Below are 21898 nucleotides of genomic sequence, written 5' to 3'. Positions count from 1 at the left end.
GGAGAGAGAGAGGGAGAGAGAGAGGGAGAGAGAGAGACAGAGAGACGTATGGGTCCTGCGTGCTCGAGCCCCCGGATTCCCGCACAGTGCTCATAGAGGGTGCAGTGCGGTGTCTGCGCTCTCCAACATCCGCCTAGCTAGCTCATATTGATCTTTTTTTGTTTTATGGGTTGTTTTAAAACGGGACTGATGGAGTGATGAACTGATGAGCCTGGCATCCGGAGGAGGTAAAAAAAACAAAACAACCCAAAACAACAACAACATTGCGACTTTTCTTCCCCGTTTATTTGACGGAACAGATCCCTGGGACGCAGCTGGAGCTGCCGATCTGCGAACATTGCGTAAGGTTGTAGCGTAGGCTACGTTTTCTTCTTTTCCTTCCTGTCTTTCTCTATCTTTAAACACATCCGGTGACATTGCAGTCTCTTGGAAAAAAAATTGGGAATCCTTCTTTTCCCCCCACCCCCACTTTTTTTTTTTTTTTTTTTTTAAAATAATTTTTACGTAAGCAGCAAACGGCTTACTTCCTGGGTGACTACGTTCCGAAGAAGAAGAGGAAGGAGAGAAGAAGAAGAAGGGAAAAAAATTTACAAATAAATAAATAACTAAATAAAGCGGTGAAGGTGGAGCGTCGTGCGTCGTACGTCGTGACGCAGTGGGATTTTTACGCGTGGTCGGCGTTTGGCCCTGCCCTTCCCGCCGTGACGGCGATGGGTCGGAAGCGGTGTGTTGGTGCAGATTGTTCGAAGATGGCGGCCGGCTGCTGCGGGGTGAAGAAGCAGAAGTTGTCGGGATCCCCAGGATCAGGGGGTCCAGGCGGGGCGGGCGGCGGGGCAGCCGGGACCGGGCACTGCGGATCGGACTTGGGGATAGGGTCTTCGACGTCGATGGTCGTGGCCGGAAGCGTGAATCGAGTGAACGGCCTCGGGGGTCCGGGGGGCAGCGGGAGCTGTAGTGGTAGTAGTAGTAATAATAGCGGCGGCGGCGGTAGTGGAGGTGGATGTGGTGGTAGCGGCGGCGGCGGTAGCAGCAACAGCAACAACACAACCACCGCTCTGTCTCCAACTCCAGGAGGCTACAACTCCAGCACCGGCCTCTCGCCGAACCTCAGTCCGGGACCGGGCTCAGCCAGGAAGATGGTGGTCTCGGCGGAGATGTGTTGCTTCTGTTTCGACGTGCTTTATTGCCATCTTTACGGATACCAGCCTCCCCGAACACCCAGGTTTACAAACGACCCCTAGTAAGTAGCAGCACGATGGCTAAAGCTAAATCACTGTGTCTCTTTGTCGAGTGAATTATTTAAATATAATATATATTCATACACACACACATATTAATATAAACCTGCATTATCTTTTTCTTTCTCTTGTCCTTGAAAATAATTCCACTGTTTAAAAGAAATGACTCGTGTTTATGCAGTGTGTTCATTTCCTATTAAACTCACAGATATATAACGTTATTCCATTATCCATTTATATTTTGGATAAACTTTTACTCTGTGTGTGTGTGTGTGTGTGTGTGTGTGTGTGTGTGTGTGTGTGAGTGTGTGTGTGTGTGAGTGTGTGAGTGAGAGAAACACTAACACTCCTTGCTCACTGTTGCTTAGTCAAGCTTTCCACTGACACAGTCCGAGTTTTTATTTATTCTTTTCTTTTCTTTTTTTATTTCCTCCAAACTCTCACCGATGTGCTGCTAGCTTCCCTTTACTTCTTAGCACTCATGAAAAATCTAATATTCGTTAAATTAATTCCATTTTCTTGTCTATTTACCTAAAACAATGAACACCGTCTTCCTGACTGCTTTTCTATTCAGATGTTAGAGAAGCTTTACAGATTATTCAGTGGTGTTTTTAAAAATCTTTTTATTTTTTTTTAAATAAGGGTATTGTATCTTGCTAGCTTGTATTGTATTATATAATATTATATAATATCACTGTAAATCCCTGGATTGATTATTCTGTCAGAGTTCGCAGGATAACTCGGGATCATTTAGATATCCGGCTGATCTTAAACAAGGGCTTTAATTCATGTTAGCTTTAGCTCGAGTGTAAATGGTAGTATCGCTAGTTTGGTTTGGATTCTTCGGTGTTTTATTCCTTATACTTTGACCGAAGATGAGATCAGACGTGTTCTTGTGTAATAATCATAAATACATTTTCACTTATAGTCGCATTTCCGATATGTTTGTGTCATATATTTATTTTCTCGCCGTCTCGGAACTCGTTATTTAGCCACACGGCTAGTTCGGTAGCTAGCATGTCTGTGCTAAGTAGCTAACAAAGCCCGAGTTGTTGAGATTGTTTGCCGTTTAACACGAAGGTGCGGTTTAAAGTCGAGATTCTAGACTCGGTATTTTGGAGTACTCTTGTTAAAAGTACTCTGTTTATTTAAAAAAACAAAAACAAATATTTAATTTAGTACAAGTCCGTGTTTTTAGTTTGAACTTGCACTGACCTGACTGAAACCTAATTAGCTTAGCTGCTTATTAAATTTCTCTCTCTCTCTCTCTCTCTCTCTCTCTCTCTCTCTCTGCTGTGTTGTTCGTTTCACATCTAATCACTCCGACTTTTTTAAATTTCTTTTAAAAGATATCACATGACTTTAGTAATATAGTCTCTTCATGAAATAATGCCGAAGGTCAGGGCTGAGCGATGTGATCGAAAAAAAGTCTCATCATGATTCTGATTTCTACGATACATTATAGGTATCACGATATAAGTTTTTTTAAAAAAAAAATCATCTTTTTAGCACTTGGTTTTAAAGTTTAAAATAATTTTAACATCAAATGATCTGCTTCCAGTCAGTTTGTAATTAAAGTAATAGCCAGTAGTCACAGTTTCTTCTTAAAGAGCACCGATATCATTTCAACATCGGTATTGTATCGTCGTATCGCACGGCCTTAATCGAAAATATTTTGTCTACTTTATTACCATAAGTTTTTATTGTCAGAGAACAAAACGCCGCCAGCGTTAAGAGATATTAAATGAACATATATATTCTATGTCTTCTCGATAACACAGCACGTCTTGTCTATACAGGAAACCTCCTGACTGTTACGAAGCGCTGAAACTGGAGACTCCTTCCGCCACCGTTACTTAAACCTGTCCTAACAGAAAGTCATCACACAAAAGATTATACTTTTGTTGTTGTTGGTAAACTCACTTCGTAATCAGTTTTTTTAAATTAGTATTCGAACGTGCAAAGCGTCCGCCGTGCAAGTCCCTGCGAATGTGACGTGGGATCATTAGAATAAGAGCGTTAATATGAACCTGGGATCAGAATTAAACCCTGCTGCCAGTCAGAGAAAACGAATCGATGGCTTCTGACCAAAATTCAGTACCGCTGTGGGAGAAATCACTTTAAATGTCGTCTATATGATATTTAGTGTTTTTAAACCTCATATCCAATTTTTAAATTCTGAATTCTGAGAGTCTTGTGCGGTTTGTTTAGCTAGCTTTTTAATATTAATGCCTCGTTTTCCTCACGTATTGTTGTTTACAGACTCCGGTTGTGTTGTAACCTTTAAAACGATGTTATCTTCTTGTTCCTTTGCTTGTTTCGTCCGTAAACGCTTTGTCTGCTGTAGGTAGATTTTCACTCGCGCTCTGTTTACATCTAGGGGCGTCCGCCATTTTGTAGGTCAATCACCGAGTGACGTTTCAGAAAAATGAATCCCATGTCAGAATTATTTTTTTCTTCCTTTTGTGCTCCTGAATGAAGAACATCCAGCGTGCTCGTGAAATCACACAGCGTACTGTTTATCTCGGATCCGGATATTGAACCCCGCCCCTGTACTGAAGTACTCGGGACATCTGGAGCGTTCTGTGTTTGCAGAAGTAAAACTGGATTGCACGCGCGTATCCGTGTCCTCTTTCCCATTCCGGCTTAATGAAACGTTCCCCGGGAATTTTAAGTCCCCGGCTTACTGATTTACAGTCGACCAGCTGAACTCTAATCGGCGCATGCGGATGCGGGTTTCTGTGACAAATCCTGCAAAAATATCGCTCTCGCGTTATACGTCGTGACCTTTTACACCGGTGTGACGCTCTGATGATTCGGATCAGTGTAAATTCGAGTATTAAAAAAGGGCAGATTGGTGCATAAATACTTTTACCGAGCCAGCGTGGTGATTTTCCCTTAACTTTGATTCCAGTCCTTCTCTGTGTCGTTATCTTTCACGGATGAACAGTTCCCAGATTCTGAGCTTTGTAAATCGTATTGATATCGTCAAATATCGAGAGGTCTAGAACCTGAAAATGACCGGGGTGTCCCCCCCCCCCCCCCCATATTCAGGAATATTCGTGCAGGTGTGGGCGGGGCTTTAGCTTTACCTCGTTCTGTAGATTTAGATCCACTTTGATGCTCGCTTGTTGTTGTTGTTGTTGTTGTTGTTGTTTTTTTGTTTTTTTAACAGTTTGTCTCTTTGTCGGTTAAACATAAAGGGAGTAATTATTTATATCGCAGAGTTATTTAACGAGTGTGAGTGAATCCCGACTGTTTTTAGAAAGAGTTTGTTTATTCTCCCGTGTTCTCGCCGCGTGTGCAGTCAGTGATTACTGTGACAGCGCAAAAATATTTTATTAATTAGAAAGGGAAAAAAACACTGCGTCATGAGAGAAAAAGTAACTCGAGACGTTTCGTTATTTTACGCAGTTTCCTAACCAACCGCACAGTCAGGACAGGTACAGGTGCGAGGGAAAGCATGACTCTATAGTGTATTCTAGTGCGATGCGGGTTTTCTGGAGGAGGAGCGGTTGTGTAGTCGGGGTCTGGAGCAGAAGCAGGTCCTTCACACACTCCTAGCTTTTCTGAAATGTTCTCGCTCTCACTATTTAGGCTCCTGCGTTCGTAAACACAAACTGCAGCGCGCAGTTCCACGGGTGAGCGCACTCAAAAGAGCTGCTCGAACAGTCCTGCTAACATTCGTTAAAGGAAGTTCTCGGGTAGCGAAACCCCTGGATACAGCAAACATCGCGCCTAAACTTTAGGCACGAAAGAAATCTCGACTACAAAGCGACGGGTGCGAGTGAAAGGTGCGTTCGGTAAGATTAGTCTTTATTTACTCAGTGTTCTGTCTCTAACGTTACGGTTCGTTCGTCTTGTGAGTGAGTGAGTGAGGTTTTTTTTTCCTTTCCTCGATTCCCGCCCATGCTCGCGAAGCTCCGTCCCCAAGATGGCCTGATTGGCTGTTGAAGGTGCTATAGTCAGTTTTTTTTTTATTCTGTACATGTACAAATTTATATAGATTTAAAAAAAAAAGGATGAAATCTTGTAAATGAATTAAAAAAGCAAAAAAATTGTTTACAGGCTTAGAAAATATAATTTATGATGTATTTAACATCAACGTTCTTGACATCTACGACATTTACATGGCACATTTTAAAAATGTTTTTGGTTTAAATTTTTGTAATTTTATGTGTAAGGTTTACTGGAGACATTCTGTAGTCAGGTTGATTGTTTTAATGATCGTTTAATAAACAATTATTTTGATTTTTATTATTTTTTAAAATCTTTTTCAGTTTTTAATTAGTGATTAATTTTTGTAGCCGTAATGTTGTTAATTTATCCCCAGCACGCTGCTGTTTTTCTGGCAGTTTGATGCTGAACCTATATAATAATATATTATAATGCGCATCATTTCATCAAAATACCCTCAGGTATCGTGATATGATATATTTTTTTTTTTGTCCTATCGCCTCGACCCTACACAGAAAAAACCAACAGAACACTGCTGTGAGATGAACTGCGTGTAGGTTCTTATCGTGTGGGATGCTGCAGATAATTTTATTCTCTCGGACCCGTTATTAATTGGGCTGCGTCCCAAAACTGCACCCTGTCCTCCTGAAGTAGGCCTCTGCATTATGTGGTTTGGGATGCGTCCTCCTGTCTGAATTAATCACAGATGGGGAGTAGATTATAGAGTCTGCGGTCATGAAGCTGTTCTATTGTACTGATGTGAATGAATGAAAACAAACTGCGTTTTGCTTTAGTCAGCGACGCAGAGTTTTTTTTCAGTCCTGCATCCTGTATTCTAACAAAGAAAAACAAATTAATTATATATTCACTGATGTAGAAGTGAGTCAAAATAACTTCACTTCTGTTTTTTAGCCTTTACCCCGAGTGCTCATTTCGTGCTCCCAGCTGCCTGCGCACTTTACCTTTCCTGGAGTTTTGTGGGCGTCGCTACATGCAAATGAGCTATGCCGGGACCGCACTTGGGATTTCTCAGCGATCGTAAGCGTGCGGGTACGAAGAAAATCAACATTTCTGGAATTTTGTAGATGGAAGATTTGGCCTTTAGGTGATTTTTGGTGTTTTAGGATATTGATATCGTGATGAATGACGTCACAATGCGTTGTCATGGTATCGTTTTATTAAATCAAAGACTTGGAAAAAGTAGCTTTTTTTTTCTTTCATTGCTAAATATTTTTGTTCAGACTCGTGACTGTGAATAAAACTGTTTACTTTTTATATTTTAAAAAAAATTCTTGCACTAATTATATATATATTTTTTCTGATGTCACAAAACGGATGAAATCTTCGTTAAGGAACGTAAAGAAATCGAACATGTGACCTTCATCAGCTCCCTGCTGGAAAAAAACAATAGAAGCCCTCGCCGAATGTGCGTGGGTTTTAATGGTTATAATGAGAATATGTATGGGTTTTAATGGAAACTGTAATGGTCCCCGTGGATCTCTACTGGTAATGTGTTGCCTTCTATTAGTGGCATGTTATTTCTAGTGGATACCATTAAGTATAAGTAATGGGTTTCAATGGTTAGTTGATGGTTTGTAATGGTATTTATAGTGGAAACCATTAGAATTTCCGTGATATTTGCTGTTTTTTTTTTTTCCAGCAGGGCTCTTTGTCTCATCTCTCTTCTTTTGAACACACACACACACACAAAGTGGGAGACAGGAAGTGCGAAGCCATTGGCTGAGAGCAGGTCATGTGATCACGTCTCGGTTTACATGCAGTGGAATTTCTTGAACTAGCGCTCTATTTATAGTCTACGAGCTCGAAGCGGAGCGCTGGAGCTTCACCAAAGGAGGATTTTGTGAAATAAAGTCTGGTTTCTTCAGAGATCATGACGGCATGGTGTGATAATCAGTGTGCAGTCCTTCCTGAGTGTTATTGTTAGATGGCTCTAATCTTTGTTTTCCAGGATAAGGTCTTTAGGTTTGTTCGACATTTGAATAATTTTTGCCCCCTCCGCTCCACCATCTACGATCTACACCGGTTTGTAGGAGAGGCATGTCTGTAAAACGACTGACAGGCGGCTACAAACAAACATCATGTTCTCACCGATTTGGTACAAACTACCACTTTATCTAATTTGTACAAGTAAGGAATAAATTAAAAAAAAAAAAAAATGACCATTGCACCTTACACCTAACTTCGGACTCGAGCGAGAAATCAATATTTCGTTTGTCAGAATCCAGCGTTTATTAGTTCTCTCTCTTTTTTTTTTTGTACGTTTACGGAACACGTGGCGTTCCCGCAGCGCTACAGCTCCGTGCTTTGGTTTCGTTGTATTCAGCAGGTCACGTCTACGGAAAACCGTCTGCAGCGAGTCGATTCAGAGTCGACTCGCTTCCTCACTGCAATCCGTCTGCACCTCGGTCAGATTCTCCAACGGAGAAATGTGTGAGATGTCAGTAAATCAGGTTCGGTGTGGACGTGTTGTGTATTTTTGTGGCATCACTAGGCCCACTGATGAGAGAGAGAGAGAGAGAGAGAGTCAGTGATGGAAGTTAATCTCTTGATCCTTTTGATATGTTCCTCTCTCCCGGGGTTTAGAGGTCAACAGCAAACTCCTGATGGAAATTCGGAGCGCTCAGGGTCAGCGTTCATTGCTGCACAGCTGTGAGATTTTATCTGTAATGATCTACACCGTTTAAACACCCCCCCCCACCCCCCCCCCCCCCCCACACACACACACACACACACACATTCGCAGAGAGTCTGGATGATTATACACTTACGAGGTCCCGAGCTCTGACATCGCGATCTGACAGCATTAAAATTCTTGCCGTTTGCCCCGTCGGGGATTTTAGACCTAGATGTTCAGGCTGGCGGTTCTCCGGCTGAAGAGACCGTAAAGCAGGTGTTTAATGGTTCGGGGAGATGAAGGGAGTGCTGCGTACGATGTGAAGTTTTCACCTCGTTGAAAAAAAAACAACAAAAAAAAAACTTAAATACATTATCGCGATGTTAATCGACATAAGGTGAACATATCATCTTGTAGGGGGCGTGGCCTACTTCATCACATGACCATATGTACGTATGCTGTACTAGAATCTTCTGAGATGTCTTCTGAACTTTTTGTTCTTTCGGTTTTGGCGAGAGACGATAGAAAAGAGCGAGCGCTTCCTGGAGAGGATTTCTGCTGAATTACACGCCCACTCGTGGTTTATTTATTTATTTATCCCTAACACACGATGTCGACCAATCGGGGAGAGAGAACGCTAACACGTGTCTCCTCCGAGCAAAAAACCTTTATATCTTTTCACGTGGCAACGTAACACACTCGCCCGAAAGCGCTATTCGCCGTCGTCTTCTACATGCACGAGCTCTCGAACGTACACGAGTGCGAAGTGTTGCTGTGCTTGACGAGAGAGCGAGAGGGAGAGTATGCCCCTCCCACCCAGTTCCGTCCCTACAATAGAGCTGACCTCCTTCACCAACTTGGTCAGTGCTCCCCAGCACACCACAGCAAAGATCATCACACCGGCCACCACAGACTGCTAAAACATCCGTAGCAGCCGAGGGCAGGACCCGAGTCTCCTCAGAAAGAACATCCCGCTCCGTCCTTTCTTGTAGAGGGCCTCGGTGTCGTGAGGAGTCCAGTTTGTTATCGAGTTTCACCACTAGGAACTTGTAGGTGTCCGCTATCTCCACTCCCTCCCCACTTATGGCCGCTTGCTGCGCCGGACGTCCAGCACCAGCTCCTTGGTTCTCCCGATGTTGAGCTGGAGATGATTGTTGCATCATCTAATAAAGCTTTCGATAAGGTCTCCTCCATCCGCAAAAAACTTCTGCAGGTGGCACGTTCCTGACTTGAAGCAGAAGTCTGAGGTGTAGAGGGTGAAGACGAATGGAGACCGTACGGGTCCGTGGGGTGCTCCAGTGTTGCTAGTCACGACGTCTGACGAGCAGCCCTGCAGCCTGACGTACTCCGGCCTGTCCACAATTCAATTCATTCAGAAAAATCGATGGCGTCGTGTGGAGCCTCGTCTCAGCTGAAATAACAGCCTCGCTGACCTCTACTACAGGCTTCTCCTCTTTCTCCAGCCCACTCGCGACTCCACTGAGAGCTGAAGATGTGTCCACGGAGTGTTTCTTCTCGTGACGAGGTCGGTCTGTGGGGCTGCTGCTCCAGACGCCTTTTCCTGAATTCCTGTTTCAGTCTTCATCTGTTCCATGTTGATCTGCAGAACCTCCTCTTTTCTCCGGTTCCTTCACCGAGACCCTTTTAGATGATTGACCTGGGAGTCAGAATCAGTGTTTCAGAGCATTTTGTTCTCATCCGTTTGTGTTTATATCACAGATACGACAATGTGTTAGATTCATATTTGTTCAGATCTTAATGATCATCCAATCGAACAGTATATGCCCCGCCCACTGGAGGTGTGTCTTGCTCTACAGTAGCAGCTCGTTAGCGGGGACCTCTGTTCGTCAGTGTGTTTTTGGCCGAGCGTCTTCACACACTTCCCTTTTCCAACCGGTGCTCAGTTTCAGTTTCTTTGTTTAGATCGGGCGGGGTTCGGGGTATCTCGAGCGCTATTGGCTGTTGCATAAATCAGTCAAGCACTTCAACGTTTCTGCGTACAGAGTCAAATCGAAGCTAGTTTGCTGCTCGTTCTCTTAATTCCTGCTCTCTATTCCGCACCCCCTCCCCCCTCCGACTTTTGCCCTTCCTTACGTTTTTCTTTTTTGCTCTTCCGCATCCTTAAAGGGGTAGTTCACCCAAAAATCAAAACTCTGCCATCATTTACTCACCCTGATGTCGTTCCAAACCTGTACGACTTTTACTTTCTTCTGTGGAACATAAAAGCAGATATTTTGCGAGATGTCTTGGTGTTTTTTGCCCATACAGTGGAAGTCAATGGGCACCAAAACGGTTTGGTCGCCAACCTTGTTCATAACAACGTACAAAATATCTTCTTCTGTGTTCGGCAGACGAAAGAAAGTCGTACAGGTTTGGAACGACATGAGCGTGAGTAAGTGATGACAGAATTGAGGTTTTTGTTTGAACTATCCCTTTAAGGTCACGCGAAACTCTTGATGCGTGGCCGATTTAAACGTACATCGATTTCTCTGCGTGACGGATTTCACGAGTTCTCTCTCTGTTTTCTTGTCGTTCTCTCCACCGGGCTCGATTAAATATGCATGAACGGCAGGACAAGGGCGAGACAGAAGCAGAAGTTACTAAGAATAGATGTTTGCTTTTTTTGAATTCTCTTACGGGCCTGATTCGGATATGAAGCGGAGGCGTTCGCTCGGACCGCTGCTGCGTATTCACGATCTGATCTTTAAAAGAGCATAGACTTTTTTTTATTTATTTATTTTAAAAAAAACCTGTTCATTACTAATTTAGCTTGGTTGGCTGTAACCTGAAATGCTTCATTAGAAATGAATGTATGTTGGGTCATCACGGCTGTCGCAGATATCCAACACCGCGAGTACTGTGCTCGGAAGAGGGAAAAACGGGGCCGAGTATTTGTCTGAACATTGGACGCGTGCGATATAACCATTTATTCGTCTCTATGCGATATTACACTGCTTTGATGTCCAGTGATGTTTAACCTCGTTATATTATATCATCAGCTCCACTATTTACCGCACGCTGGTTCGAGTTCTCACTCAAAAACCCTCCAGTAGATCCGTCTTTTTCTCGAGAGACCAACCAATCGACATGTGAATCTGGGCTGATTGACAGCTGTCCATCGGTGTGTTTTCCACTTAGCAAACATTACACACCCGTGTATATTTAACGTCGTACCGCCATTGCTATTATTGGGGGGAAACGTTTGACCGAAAACGGCACTTTCATTTTTATTATTCTTCCCTTTTTGAAAGTGTAAAAGGACAAAAAGTTGGACTTTGCAGGATGAAATATTCCCACATCGCGTCGGAGCTGAGGCTTCACAAATGATGACTTTGTTTTTTCTCGCGCTCCCGTGCCGGTCCGTGCCGGTCCGACACTTGGAGCCGCAGGTCGACGGTGAAGGCGGCGGCCGTGTTGAGCACGTTAGAGCACCGGTTTGTAAAAGTATTATATTGGAAATGTACCGGTGCGTCTTGGTTTTTTTTTTAAACTATAAATCCTCCATCCAGCTGAGTTTGCGTGATTGGCTCCGCCTGGTCAGCAGTTCCCGACTGCACAGCTGGTGATATTATCACTCCTCCCCGCTCCCCGCTCTCCTGACACGGTGGAAATGAGACTTTAAAGTGGAAGGAAAAGCCTTTAGGCCGGCTCGGGTGCATTTTGGAGGGTATTTTAAGTGTGTGGGTCCTCGGTGAGAACACCCTGTACTCCTCAGACAGGCCGTCACCGCTACCGAAACTGAGTTCAGCTCCGTTTGATCGTTCATGCGTAAAACTCACGTAGTCAGCTGTATCCACGCCTCGGTAAGGGACCGTAAGCTGGCAAGTTTTTTTTTTTTTTTTTTTTTAATAAACTGTATTATTCGTAATGCTGAATCATCAGTAATAATAATGAAGTCAAATAATTTCCAATCTGCCAGGAATGGCTCTTTTGCATGTGCGGAGTCAGCAGGTTTCACAAACATCCGCCGTGTTATGAACGTGAGTCCGCGCAAAACCCGTCGGCTGCGTCTCCGAATTCTGAAGTACCTTCAACACCTCAGCTTTAAAAAAAAAAAACACAAACAAAACAAACACGACCCAAATCATGAATATATTTCACGTGTTTATTTACTCTGTAATCTAGCGTTAACGTCGTCTTTAAACAGTTTGTGTGTAAAGACGTCCGAGTCCTCACTCCGCTGCCGTGTGTTAATCATCACGCAGGGACCGTCAGGCTCCTGATGGAGCTCCAGATGCTGGTGAGAACATGCCAGCACGTTTAAACTGACTCACCGGACTCGATTTTTCTTTTACGCCGTGTGACCGAGTCGCACGCTGTGTAAAACATCTGGCCTTCACGTCCGTGTAAAACACCGGAAGTTGTTTATAGTGCTGTGCGCTCTTTCCCCGTGATGTTTGTGGGTAAACGAGCCGAGACCGTTTCTCGCAAAATCGTGAAATCCTGGAGGGACCGGTTCACGTGAAATGTTTAATAAAATCTATTATCTTCGCTGTGGTGATGGTTTTTTTTTTTTTTTTTTTGTTCTGAGACTTTTCTGGAAGGAGTCTCCAGTGTAACAGTCACGGCGCTTTGCAAAGTTTATCGTGTGTGTGTGTGTGTGTGTGTGTGTGTGTGTGTGTGTGTGTGTGTGTGTGTGTGTGTGAGAGCACGAATGTTTATCGTATCTATTGTGTAAATAAGAACAGGGGCTAACTGGTCTCTGGAGTGTTGTTCCTCACACAGCAGTAGTCATCATCATTTTAGCCTTAAACGGGAATTTGCCACCATTTTGATGTCACTTCCCTAAAGTCCCGCCCACAGCTTTTGATTGACAGGTCTGCCTTGTTGAGACCTTATTGCGCAAGTTATGTAAATAAAAGCTTTTGTTTTGACGGACACATTTTATTTTTATCCTATGAAGTTGGACATTTGCTGGACACACACACACACACACACACACACACACACACACACACACAGCGTCAGGTTTGTTTTTACACGGTGCTGTCCTTCCGTATACGTGTATGATATTTATGTTTATGTAAGACTGTCCCTCTCTCCACAGCCCACTGTTTGTCACGTGGAAGATCGGCCGGGACAAGCGGTTGAGGGGTTGTATAGGTACATTTTCTGCCATGAACCTGCACTCAGGACTCAGGGAGTACACCCTTACCAGGTACACGCTTCCTTTTCTTCTTACTGTTTAAAGATTCCGTTACGCTGCAGCTGACGAGGAGTTTGATACTCGATTAATCTGTAGATTATTTCTTCGATTAACCGATTAGTACAACGGTGTTGTGTTTACTTCCTCTGGCAAACATCGCGCGCACACGTGTACGCACTTGCGCATGCTCACACACGTGCACACACACACACTCTCTCTCTCTCTCTCTCTCTCTCTCTCTCTCTCTCTCTCTCTCTCTCTCTCTCACACACACACACGGATGAGTTGAAAACACAAGACGGATGAAATGTTGGCGGTTGGACGGCTGAATCATCGCAGCGCAGGTTTGTGGATCTGTTCATGCAGACGGACGACAAATTAAAAGGAGAAAAAACCCAAGATGTAACGCTTTCATGCGTAAATAATTTCAAAACATATCCAAGATTCTTTACTACTTAATATCACATCACGTGGCTTTTAATTTTCTGTCTAAAATATTCTGTATTTTTTATATATGTATGTCTGTATGTATAGGATGAAATGTAACGAAAGCAAAATCCTCTGTATTTATAAACACACACGTTCATGTATAAATTTGTACGCTGATGGAAAATATTATTTTGGATCGGAGTATAGTAATCATATTAGGACATGGATGCGGTTGAGGACTTTTATATGATTGATGCAGTGTAAATATAAATAAATAATAAATAAATAAATAAATAAATAAATAAAACCAGCTGCTGTTGAAGCAGGTGTTATTGGGATTTTATGTAACGGAAGTACCAGACTGAATCCAGACTGCAGCAGAAGTGTGAAAATGTTGGTCGTGTATTCTTCAGAAATAAAACTAGAAAAGAGCAAAGAGAGCTTTAATTGTGCTCTCTCTCTGCGAGCGCGTGAACGGGTTAACGCACCCCGGAGCAGGTTCTGAGTCTGGATCCGAAACACACGGGCGGAGCGGTTTTCGTGTGGTTTGTAAACATTTTGATATTTGACTATGAAAATCCAAAATCGTCAATGATTACGTGACGCGACGCCGCTCGGGGCGACGCGGCGGTGTGTGTCCAGGGTTCGAGTCTGATCTCGGGTTACTGTCTGATGTGTTTTCGGGGTTTTCCAGTGTTCTAAAACTCTAACACGCTCTGGAGTGTAGAAAACCTCACGTAAATGTGTGTGTGTGTGTGTGTGTGTGTGTGTGTGTGGTTAAAAAAAAAGCGTTTTTGGAGTTTGGACCGTTTGAAAGAGAAAAAAGGATGAAAACTTTGAGACCCGCCCCCGAGTAGAGATTCTCTTGGTGGAATCTCAGTGGTTCGTTAGGGCCGTCAATCGACCAATCGGAAGGATTCTGATCGTTTATTTACGGCGCGGCTGCGAGGTCGGCGGTGGTATAGCGGATGAACTCGGAGAGAAATGCACGTTATTCACGTCGAACATGTTAAACGTGTCGGTTTGATTCAACTACCGCACTCCGCACGCACCTCTGGACAACGTGACGTGATGTGACGGCGCATGTTTCTCTAAATCAAGTCGGTTAACCTTGACGTTGAAACGAGCAGCCGTGTGAAGCGGCTGATGCTCGGCTGCTGCTTCCGTGTTTTAAATGAAGAGATGTTCGGTGTTGAGGAATTATACACCAGCGTTCGCTTGCAGAGTTCGCAGGCAATCGTACTGGGGTTATCCGTTATCCTTTCACGAAGATCCCACACTTTTTTGTTGTTTTTCTTCCCGACGTCGTCATTAGCAGGTGGAGCGGCCGGGCGAGCCGTGTCGGCCAACTTTCCCTCCACTGTGGAGGTGTTTGTTGTTGTTGTTTTGTTTGTTTTTCTGCGACGGACCGACAGATGAACGATGATAAAATGACATTTTAGTCGACTATCAGGGGGCAGCCCTAAAAATCTCATCTTAAATGGTTAAAAACTCAGTAAGTTTGTCGAGATGACCTGCGAGTTCTTTTGTGTATTTTATTTGAGTCGTCTGGATTTCTGTAAAACTGCATTATGACCATTTCTGTGAGGCGTGTTTTACGAACGAACTTAAAATGAAATGAATTGACATTTTTACTTTCAACCTCGTGCTTCGTTAGGTCATGTGATGATCCCCAGTCGCATCCTCTCCACACACACACACACACACACACACACACACACACACACACACACACACACACACACACCCCTACACCTGGGCTCAGGTTGATATCCTCTGTAGCGCTGTTAAGCTTTCCAGCTGCGGAGTTGAGATTATAAATAGCTCTTAACGTCTCCGCTGCTGGAGTTTTTGCTGGTCAGGAGAATTCACACTGCAGACTCCAGCAAGCTTTTCCTCCAGAGCGCTTCTCCGAGGAGAACCACACGCTAATGCTAACTGACTCGACCGTTCCATCCGTGAGCGCCTTTCGGTTATTCGTTCGGGATCGTTAGCATTATTATTATTATTATCATTATTATTATTATTATTATTATTAATCCAGGTGTTTACTTTTGTGTTCAGTTTTTTAAAAATTATTAATCCGGTTTCTTGATCAAACTGTTTGTGAAACTCTTTTGGGCGGACAGTTATGAAGTTTCTGTGACCCCTGACCTTGACCGCCCGGTTAAAATTCCAGCTGTATAATATAGGACTACTGTAACATTTGAACGTTTATGATGTCAGTAACAAACATCATAATGTGCAACACAAGTGATTTAAAACCAAAAGGAATATTCCTGACACGCCTTTACCAGGTTAACGAGAAGTGTTCAGCTGTTTATCGCGTGCAGACGTAGCGGCGGCGTGATCGGCGTCGCCGCGTATCTTTAGGTACACGCGGATGCGGCGTTCTCCAGACTCTAAGCGGAACGTAGCTGTCCGTCAGGTGGCCAAGTAGAACTGTAAAACGTTGAGCGACTTCCTACGCGTGAGCTTCTGTACCGCTTTAAACCTTCCGGCTGTCGTCGCGATCGTCGTCATGATCCGCGTCTCAAACCGACTTCCGAGATGTTCCAAAGTCTTTGCTCGTTTAGAAAATCCAGAAGTCTGATGCTCGGATCGGACGACACGAGAGGTTTTCACAGTTGAAACGCTGACTGTGATGGGATTCCCGGTTAGCGGTGGAGATCCGGGACGGTCTGGAATCGTCCGCGGGTCTGAGATCTGAGACTCTGCAGCAGTGCGGCGTGTCCGCGTAATGAGAAGGTGTATAATAACACGTGCGTTATTATTTCACACGGAGGTTTCGGGCTTCGAGTCGTGGTGTACGGTCTGACGTGTTAAAACGCGTTTCTGTCTCCTGCGGCGGATAAAGTGCCGCTTCTCTACTTTTATAATAATGGGATAATAAAGAGGGGGGAAGATCAACGGAAACTTGTACGATTATGAATATGTAGCATCGTCGGCGTCTGAGACGTGAACCCGGCTTTTAATCCGTCTAAATGAAGGCGTGCAGCGTTTTCTCGTAACGAACGACTTCTGCGGTGCGCGCTGACCTTGTCGAGCTCGTTTTGGATTTAAGCGGAGCTTTTGAACTAAATATATGCGTAATATTTCTGCATGAGTGGCGTGTTTATGCAGGAGCTCATTCAGTTATTCACTGAGAGCAGGAAGAAACGTGGCTGTAGTCCATCTCGTCTTAATATTCATCAAGGGGGTGTGTGTGTGTGTGTGTGTGTGTGTTTTACTAGTGTTCATTTTAGGATCTGTCAGACCTTGCTTTTGTCGTACGCAAAACACGTACACATTAGCAGCGTCTGATAATATAATTTGGTGTGATGTCGTGTGATTGGAGGGAATGTCGTTGATGTCGTGAAGGAGTTTCGCAGCAGGCCTACACACATATGAGAGGGGGGGGGGATTATCTGAGTGGCAGCAGGACATCCTCGTCTGTTCTGTATGCCGAGTGCTCAGGCTCCTGGTGGTCTTGGTCTGTCATCTCATTTTGTGCGAAATGAACATAAGTGGAACGACGACTCTCGCAGCTGAGAGAACTGTTTTTTTTTTTTTTTTTTTTTTTTTTTTTTTTTTTGTCTGTTTAAGGACATCATCATCATCATCATCATCATCCGACGAAACGCCTCACGTGTCTCCTGGGACGCAGCCAGCCAGGTGGACGAGGGGAAAAAAAAAAAACTCTGAACGGTTAGAGGATGGCTGGCTCTCGCACGCTTTCACATGCTCTCGCGCTCTCTCGCACACTCGGACATCTGCTCAGACTGGCCGGCTCTCATTGGCTGCGAGTTGCTCATGCAAGCTGCCTATTCGCTGGATCTGTTACTAGGAAGATTCCGTTAGAGGACCCTATAGGGGAGGTCACCTCGCACGACAACATCAACAAACCCGGCCGGCTCGGCACTCGGATGATTTATTTATTTATTTATTTATTTATTTATGGATTTATGAGGGCATGACCATAGATCTATAAATCCTTACAGAATGCCTTTAGTTTTTAATTCTTTCTCTTTTGAAATGTTTTGGTTCTGGATCTATTTTCCTCATGTGAGACACAAGTGTGTTTATTACTTGACGACTAAGACTAAAATAACTGACTCTTCTTTTTTCTCCCCCTCCTCCCCCCTCAGACCAGACAGAATTTCGGTCATGTTTTCGTTCCAGCACGTGGCGCTCCGCCCGTCCTGTCCGGGTCACAGTTCACGTCCAAGACCCTGTCGCAATCCGTAAAGACGCGATGTTCAGCCAGCTGTTTTAAAAGCCTCCCGATCTTATTCTTCTTCCTTTCCGCAGCTCTGGTGCAGCAGTGACTCTACAGAGTGCGTATTCATCCGGACTTTCTGAGCGTTTGTGCGGATCGCTTTTTTAAATCGCGCAGCTCTGTGCAGCTCGGTGTAACTTTAGAATCTTTGTATTAATTGTTCTGGTACTAGTGTCATGTAAAAGTTTAGCGTAACCCAAAACTTTCTAAACGATCGACGGATGCCGATCGGCTCATTTGCATACGGCGACGCCCACAAAACGCCTTAAAAGGAAAGCTGGCCGATATTTCCACTCGCGTCTCCGTCGGTAAAAATATCATTTAGCAGTGTGAGAGTTACAGACTTAAATTTACTGAAAATGTTTTGATGTGAGGACAGCGTACGTTATTTTTGGTAAATATTTCAAAATATGCTAAATAAATGAAGTAAAGGTTGAGCACCACTGCTACAGACCTTCAGCGTGTTCTCCTTTCGTACAGCTCATGCCGTTATACACTCCTAATTTAAATATTTGTGTTCGCTTACTCTGTGTAATAATGGATATTGACGTGATGAACGTGGTTAATACGAATCAGCTGTGCAGCCGAACATCCATCAACTCCGTGTGTAACTGAAATAAATAAACGATTGGAACTCGTGCTCCGTATATGACGCCGTAATGCCTCGTTATACGATCGGACCGGCGCAGGTTTCTACTGCTCGGGTTGTGTTCGAATGGAGGAGTTAACGATCGTGAGCGTGAAGTGTTACTGGTGGTAGTGTTTTTAGAAAGTCCAGTAAGGCACGGCGCGGTGAGCGAGTTCATGTTTGAAAGACGGACACTTTGGCACGGTTCAGCGTTTCCACATCACCTCCGGCGCTTTATGGCGAGCTGCAGCGTGGGCAGCTCCGAGACGCGTTCAGTCAAACCGTACTCAGCTTAATTGCTTCTGGGAAGAAGGGAAGAGTAAGACGGCGAGTGGAAACGTGAGGTTTAAATAGCGCCATCGATCGCACTCGAGTCAGATATCCATTCCGTTTTTTTCTCTCCATAATGTGAAAACGATGGAAGCGTGTTTTTGTCCTGCGTGATGTCATGTGATGTGATGTGATGTGATTTATCTTGGCCTGATGGAGGAAATAAACATGCATCCAGTTACAGATTTATCCAGATTTTTATTCCCGGTGTCTGATAATCCGACCGGAATAGCGAACGTTCATTTCACGTGAACACGTGGCGGAAAGAATTTAAATCTGTGCAGTACAGACGGAGTGATTTGAGAAGCTGAGTGAGCTGACTGGACTCGTTTCTCGACCAAACCTCGCCCCACGCACGCGCGTAACCTCGGATACGGTGATGCGGAGCGGTCCGTACAGGGTCTCTCCGGGGTTTGTTTTTGTAATCGTCGTGGCCAAAAAAACGCTCTATTTATTTATTTATTTATTTATTTATTTATTTATTTATTTATTTATTTATTTATTTATTTTCAAAATCCACGATGCAGCTTGCAGTTTTTTTTTTTTTTTTTTTAACGCGATCCGGTGAAATCGCAAGAAATTCTTTCGCAGTGATGTTTGCTGGTAAACGAGAGCTTTTAGACGCGCGTGAATGGGAGAGGGATTTGGCTGAATGCACGTTAGGATGTCACGTGACACGTCTTGGGCCAAATCTGTTGAGTTTCCTTGATTTTGAGTTGATTTCTGCGCTCGGGGAATCCCGGACGAACCGTATGTGGAACCTCGAGGGGAAAATTGTTCGTTCCTTTTTCACGTCTTTAAAAGCCTCGGCCTCGGCGTCCCTGTCGGTTGATTCGGGGTTGCAGCGCAGCCGCTGAAATTCCTGCCGCTGTTCGCACCGTGGACGTGGAGCGCGTGTTTGCAGGAGCCGAGCGACCGACGGTGTTTACGGCGCGAGAAGAAATTCAGGGATTTGTGGAACGGGAGCCGAGTCTGCTGCCGCGTTATCGTCTCGGCCCCGTGGTTGGCTGGTCGGCGCTCGGTCTGTAGAGGGTGCGGTATTTTCCGGAGCCTTCTCTGGTGCCGCCGTCGTGTCGGAGGTCTCGTCTAGAAGTGTGTGAGTGTGCGGGAGAGAGACGTGCCGAGGTCCTTGTATTATTCAGCTAGTCTGTGTGAAGGGTCTGTAGAGACGTGTGTAAGAGGAGAAGGTTCCACGTCTGCACCCGTCTGGATGAAGGATCAGGTTCGATGCGGCAGACTGTCCTGTAGCTCGAGTTCGGTACTTTTGGTACGGTACCGTATGCGGGATGCGTTCGTTTCTTTATATCAGATTATGTAAACGTCTTCTGTAGAAGGTGCAGTCGGTGAGATGTTTACACGTTTAAAGGTGCAGTATGCGTGTACACAAGGCTCCGCCCACAGAATTACGGCACTTCAGCTAGCGTTATCGTTAGCCGGACTGTCGTGACATCACTTACGACCGCCAAGCCTTCGCCGTCCCGTTTTTCTTTGTAATGGTTGGTTATCAGGCTGCGCTGGGCGTTGGCTGATTTCAGACTGAGGTGTGGGCGGAGTGTGTGGGTGTTTGGGGAGTGTCTAAAATGGCTGACGAGGTCCATGTTAACAAAAACAAACGGCTCAGGCTGAGGTTGTGGCTCGTTAAAAAAAAAAAAAAAATTTTTAAATCATGATCTAAGTATTTATTTCTACGTTGTACTAAAAGTAAAAACAAAAGTCTGTGAGAGTCATGATTCGATTCTGGTGCGAGTGTTTTCCACAGCAGATTCGCCTCTGACGCGATCTGAACAGACTCGAGTGCCGTAGCACAGCGATTAAAGTGGTTTTGGGGTAAAAACGCGAGCTGAAGGTTGTCGAAAGTGACGTTAATCTTCAACAAAGCTATCAGACTGGATATCAGGCACGACAACTGCAGCACCACGTCGTCCGCCATCTTGTTTGAGTTGAGTCGAGTCACATGACCACAGATACATCATTATGAATGGAATGGGTCTGTTTTCCCGGTCCGCGAAAGCCGCGTTTTCAAAAGACGTAGCGGGAGAAGGTGTTCTGAGATGGATCCGGGTTAATGTGGACATGGCGTCATTATTAAAGAGGAGCGATTTGATCCAGAGGATTGATTGGTTTCTTGTCCAGATCGCGGTTGTTTCCTGTCGTCTGGCTTTAATAGCGCAACGTCACTACGCTTGTGTCACATGATAGAACGGATGACGTTAATACGTGTGTGTGTGTGTGTGTGTGTGTGTGTGTGTATCGGAGCGTAATATCATATCGGTGCGTCTATAGCATTTGACTCGAAGTCTCGTTGACGGAGCAGATTGCGTTCTTTATCTGGCGCGTTTTATCGTTAAGCCTCAGAAAATCCCCAATTTAACTTCCTTTTTTTTTTTTGTTGCGTCCAGGTCACAGGACGTTCATTAATCGGTCTCCCATGACTTTCATCCTTCAGATTATTCTGAGATCATACGCTTATGATGCGTTCTTCCACCGGAAAAGAAAAGTAACGCTCGACCCGTCCGGTGTTTTGTCGCGCTGCGTGTTTAGCGTGCGCGGCCGAAGGACGCCTCGTCAGAGTACAGAACGTGGATACGGGTCACGCCGGCGGTGGGTTTTTATCCGTCATCACGCCGATGAGATGAAAGGCGGTACGATGAGAGGCGAGGCGGGGCGATGGCTGAATGCTGCGTGATGTGTGTTCCGTTCCTGATGGACCTGTGAAGCAGCTGTGCGTGAAATAGGCCTCCGTTACAGAACAGCCTCTTCAGCCATAACGCATCTCCATGATGCTGAACCTTCTCAGAAAGTCTGCCGAGACCCGATGACGGACCGTTACACCGCGGAGAGGAGCGTACGCGCTGACGTTGGTGTAAATGTGATTTCCCTCTCCGTCTCCATGCGAGAGCGCTGAGAGATGGATTTATTCTGACTGAGCATGGTCACGGTGACCCCGATTCATAACCGAGTCTAATTGTGCAGTAACTGTACGTAATTAAATCACCTGAAAGCACCTGTCCTGCTTCTGCGCTCATTTCCCCCCGATCGCTTCACACACACACACCCCCCCCCCCCCAGACCTTCTTGTGACCTTCGGACGAGGATAATTACTGTGATTTCCTCGATGACGTCCACCGCTATCTTTAAACAGGTTACACGCTCGTCTCTTCATCAGATACGTCAGCAGGCTGATGGGTGATCGGTGACGTTTATCAGACGTTTGCTTTGGAGAAATCATCGGTGGGAACCCGCACGCGTGATCCTGAACGTTTTGGACTCCGTGATT

The 21898-nt window shown here is 44.8% G+C and overlaps 1 protein-coding gene across 2 annotated transcripts in view; it reads left to right on the top strand.

Moving 5' to 3' along the window:
* The first annotated feature begins 471 nt into the window (after positions 1-471).
* Positions 472-21898, top strand: part of ammecr1 (AMMECR nuclear protein 1) — a 36823-nt gene continuing 15396 nt past the window's right edge. The window contains exons 1-2 of one of the 2 annotated variants that reach the window (XM_047161932.2): positions 472-1240; positions 12878-12988. In XM_047161932.2, coding sequence (XP_047017888.1) covers positions 711-1240; positions 12878-12988 — 641 coding nt within the window. In that variant the 5' untranslated portion in view covers positions 472-710. The remainder of the gene's footprint in view (positions 1241-12877; positions 12989-21898) is intronic. The other variant, XM_017492437.2, reaches the window with a different exon arrangement.

Source organism: Ictalurus punctatus, chromosome 18 (genome assembly GCF_001660625.3).
Source record: "Ictalurus punctatus breed USDA103 chromosome 18, Coco_2.0, whole genome shotgun sequence".
In the NCBI taxonomy this organism is placed as follows: domain Eukaryota; kingdom Metazoa; phylum Chordata; class Actinopteri; order Siluriformes; family Ictaluridae; genus Ictalurus; species Ictalurus punctatus.
Note: the sequence above shows the minus strand (reverse complement) of the source record. Positions and strands in the feature narration are given on the sequence as shown.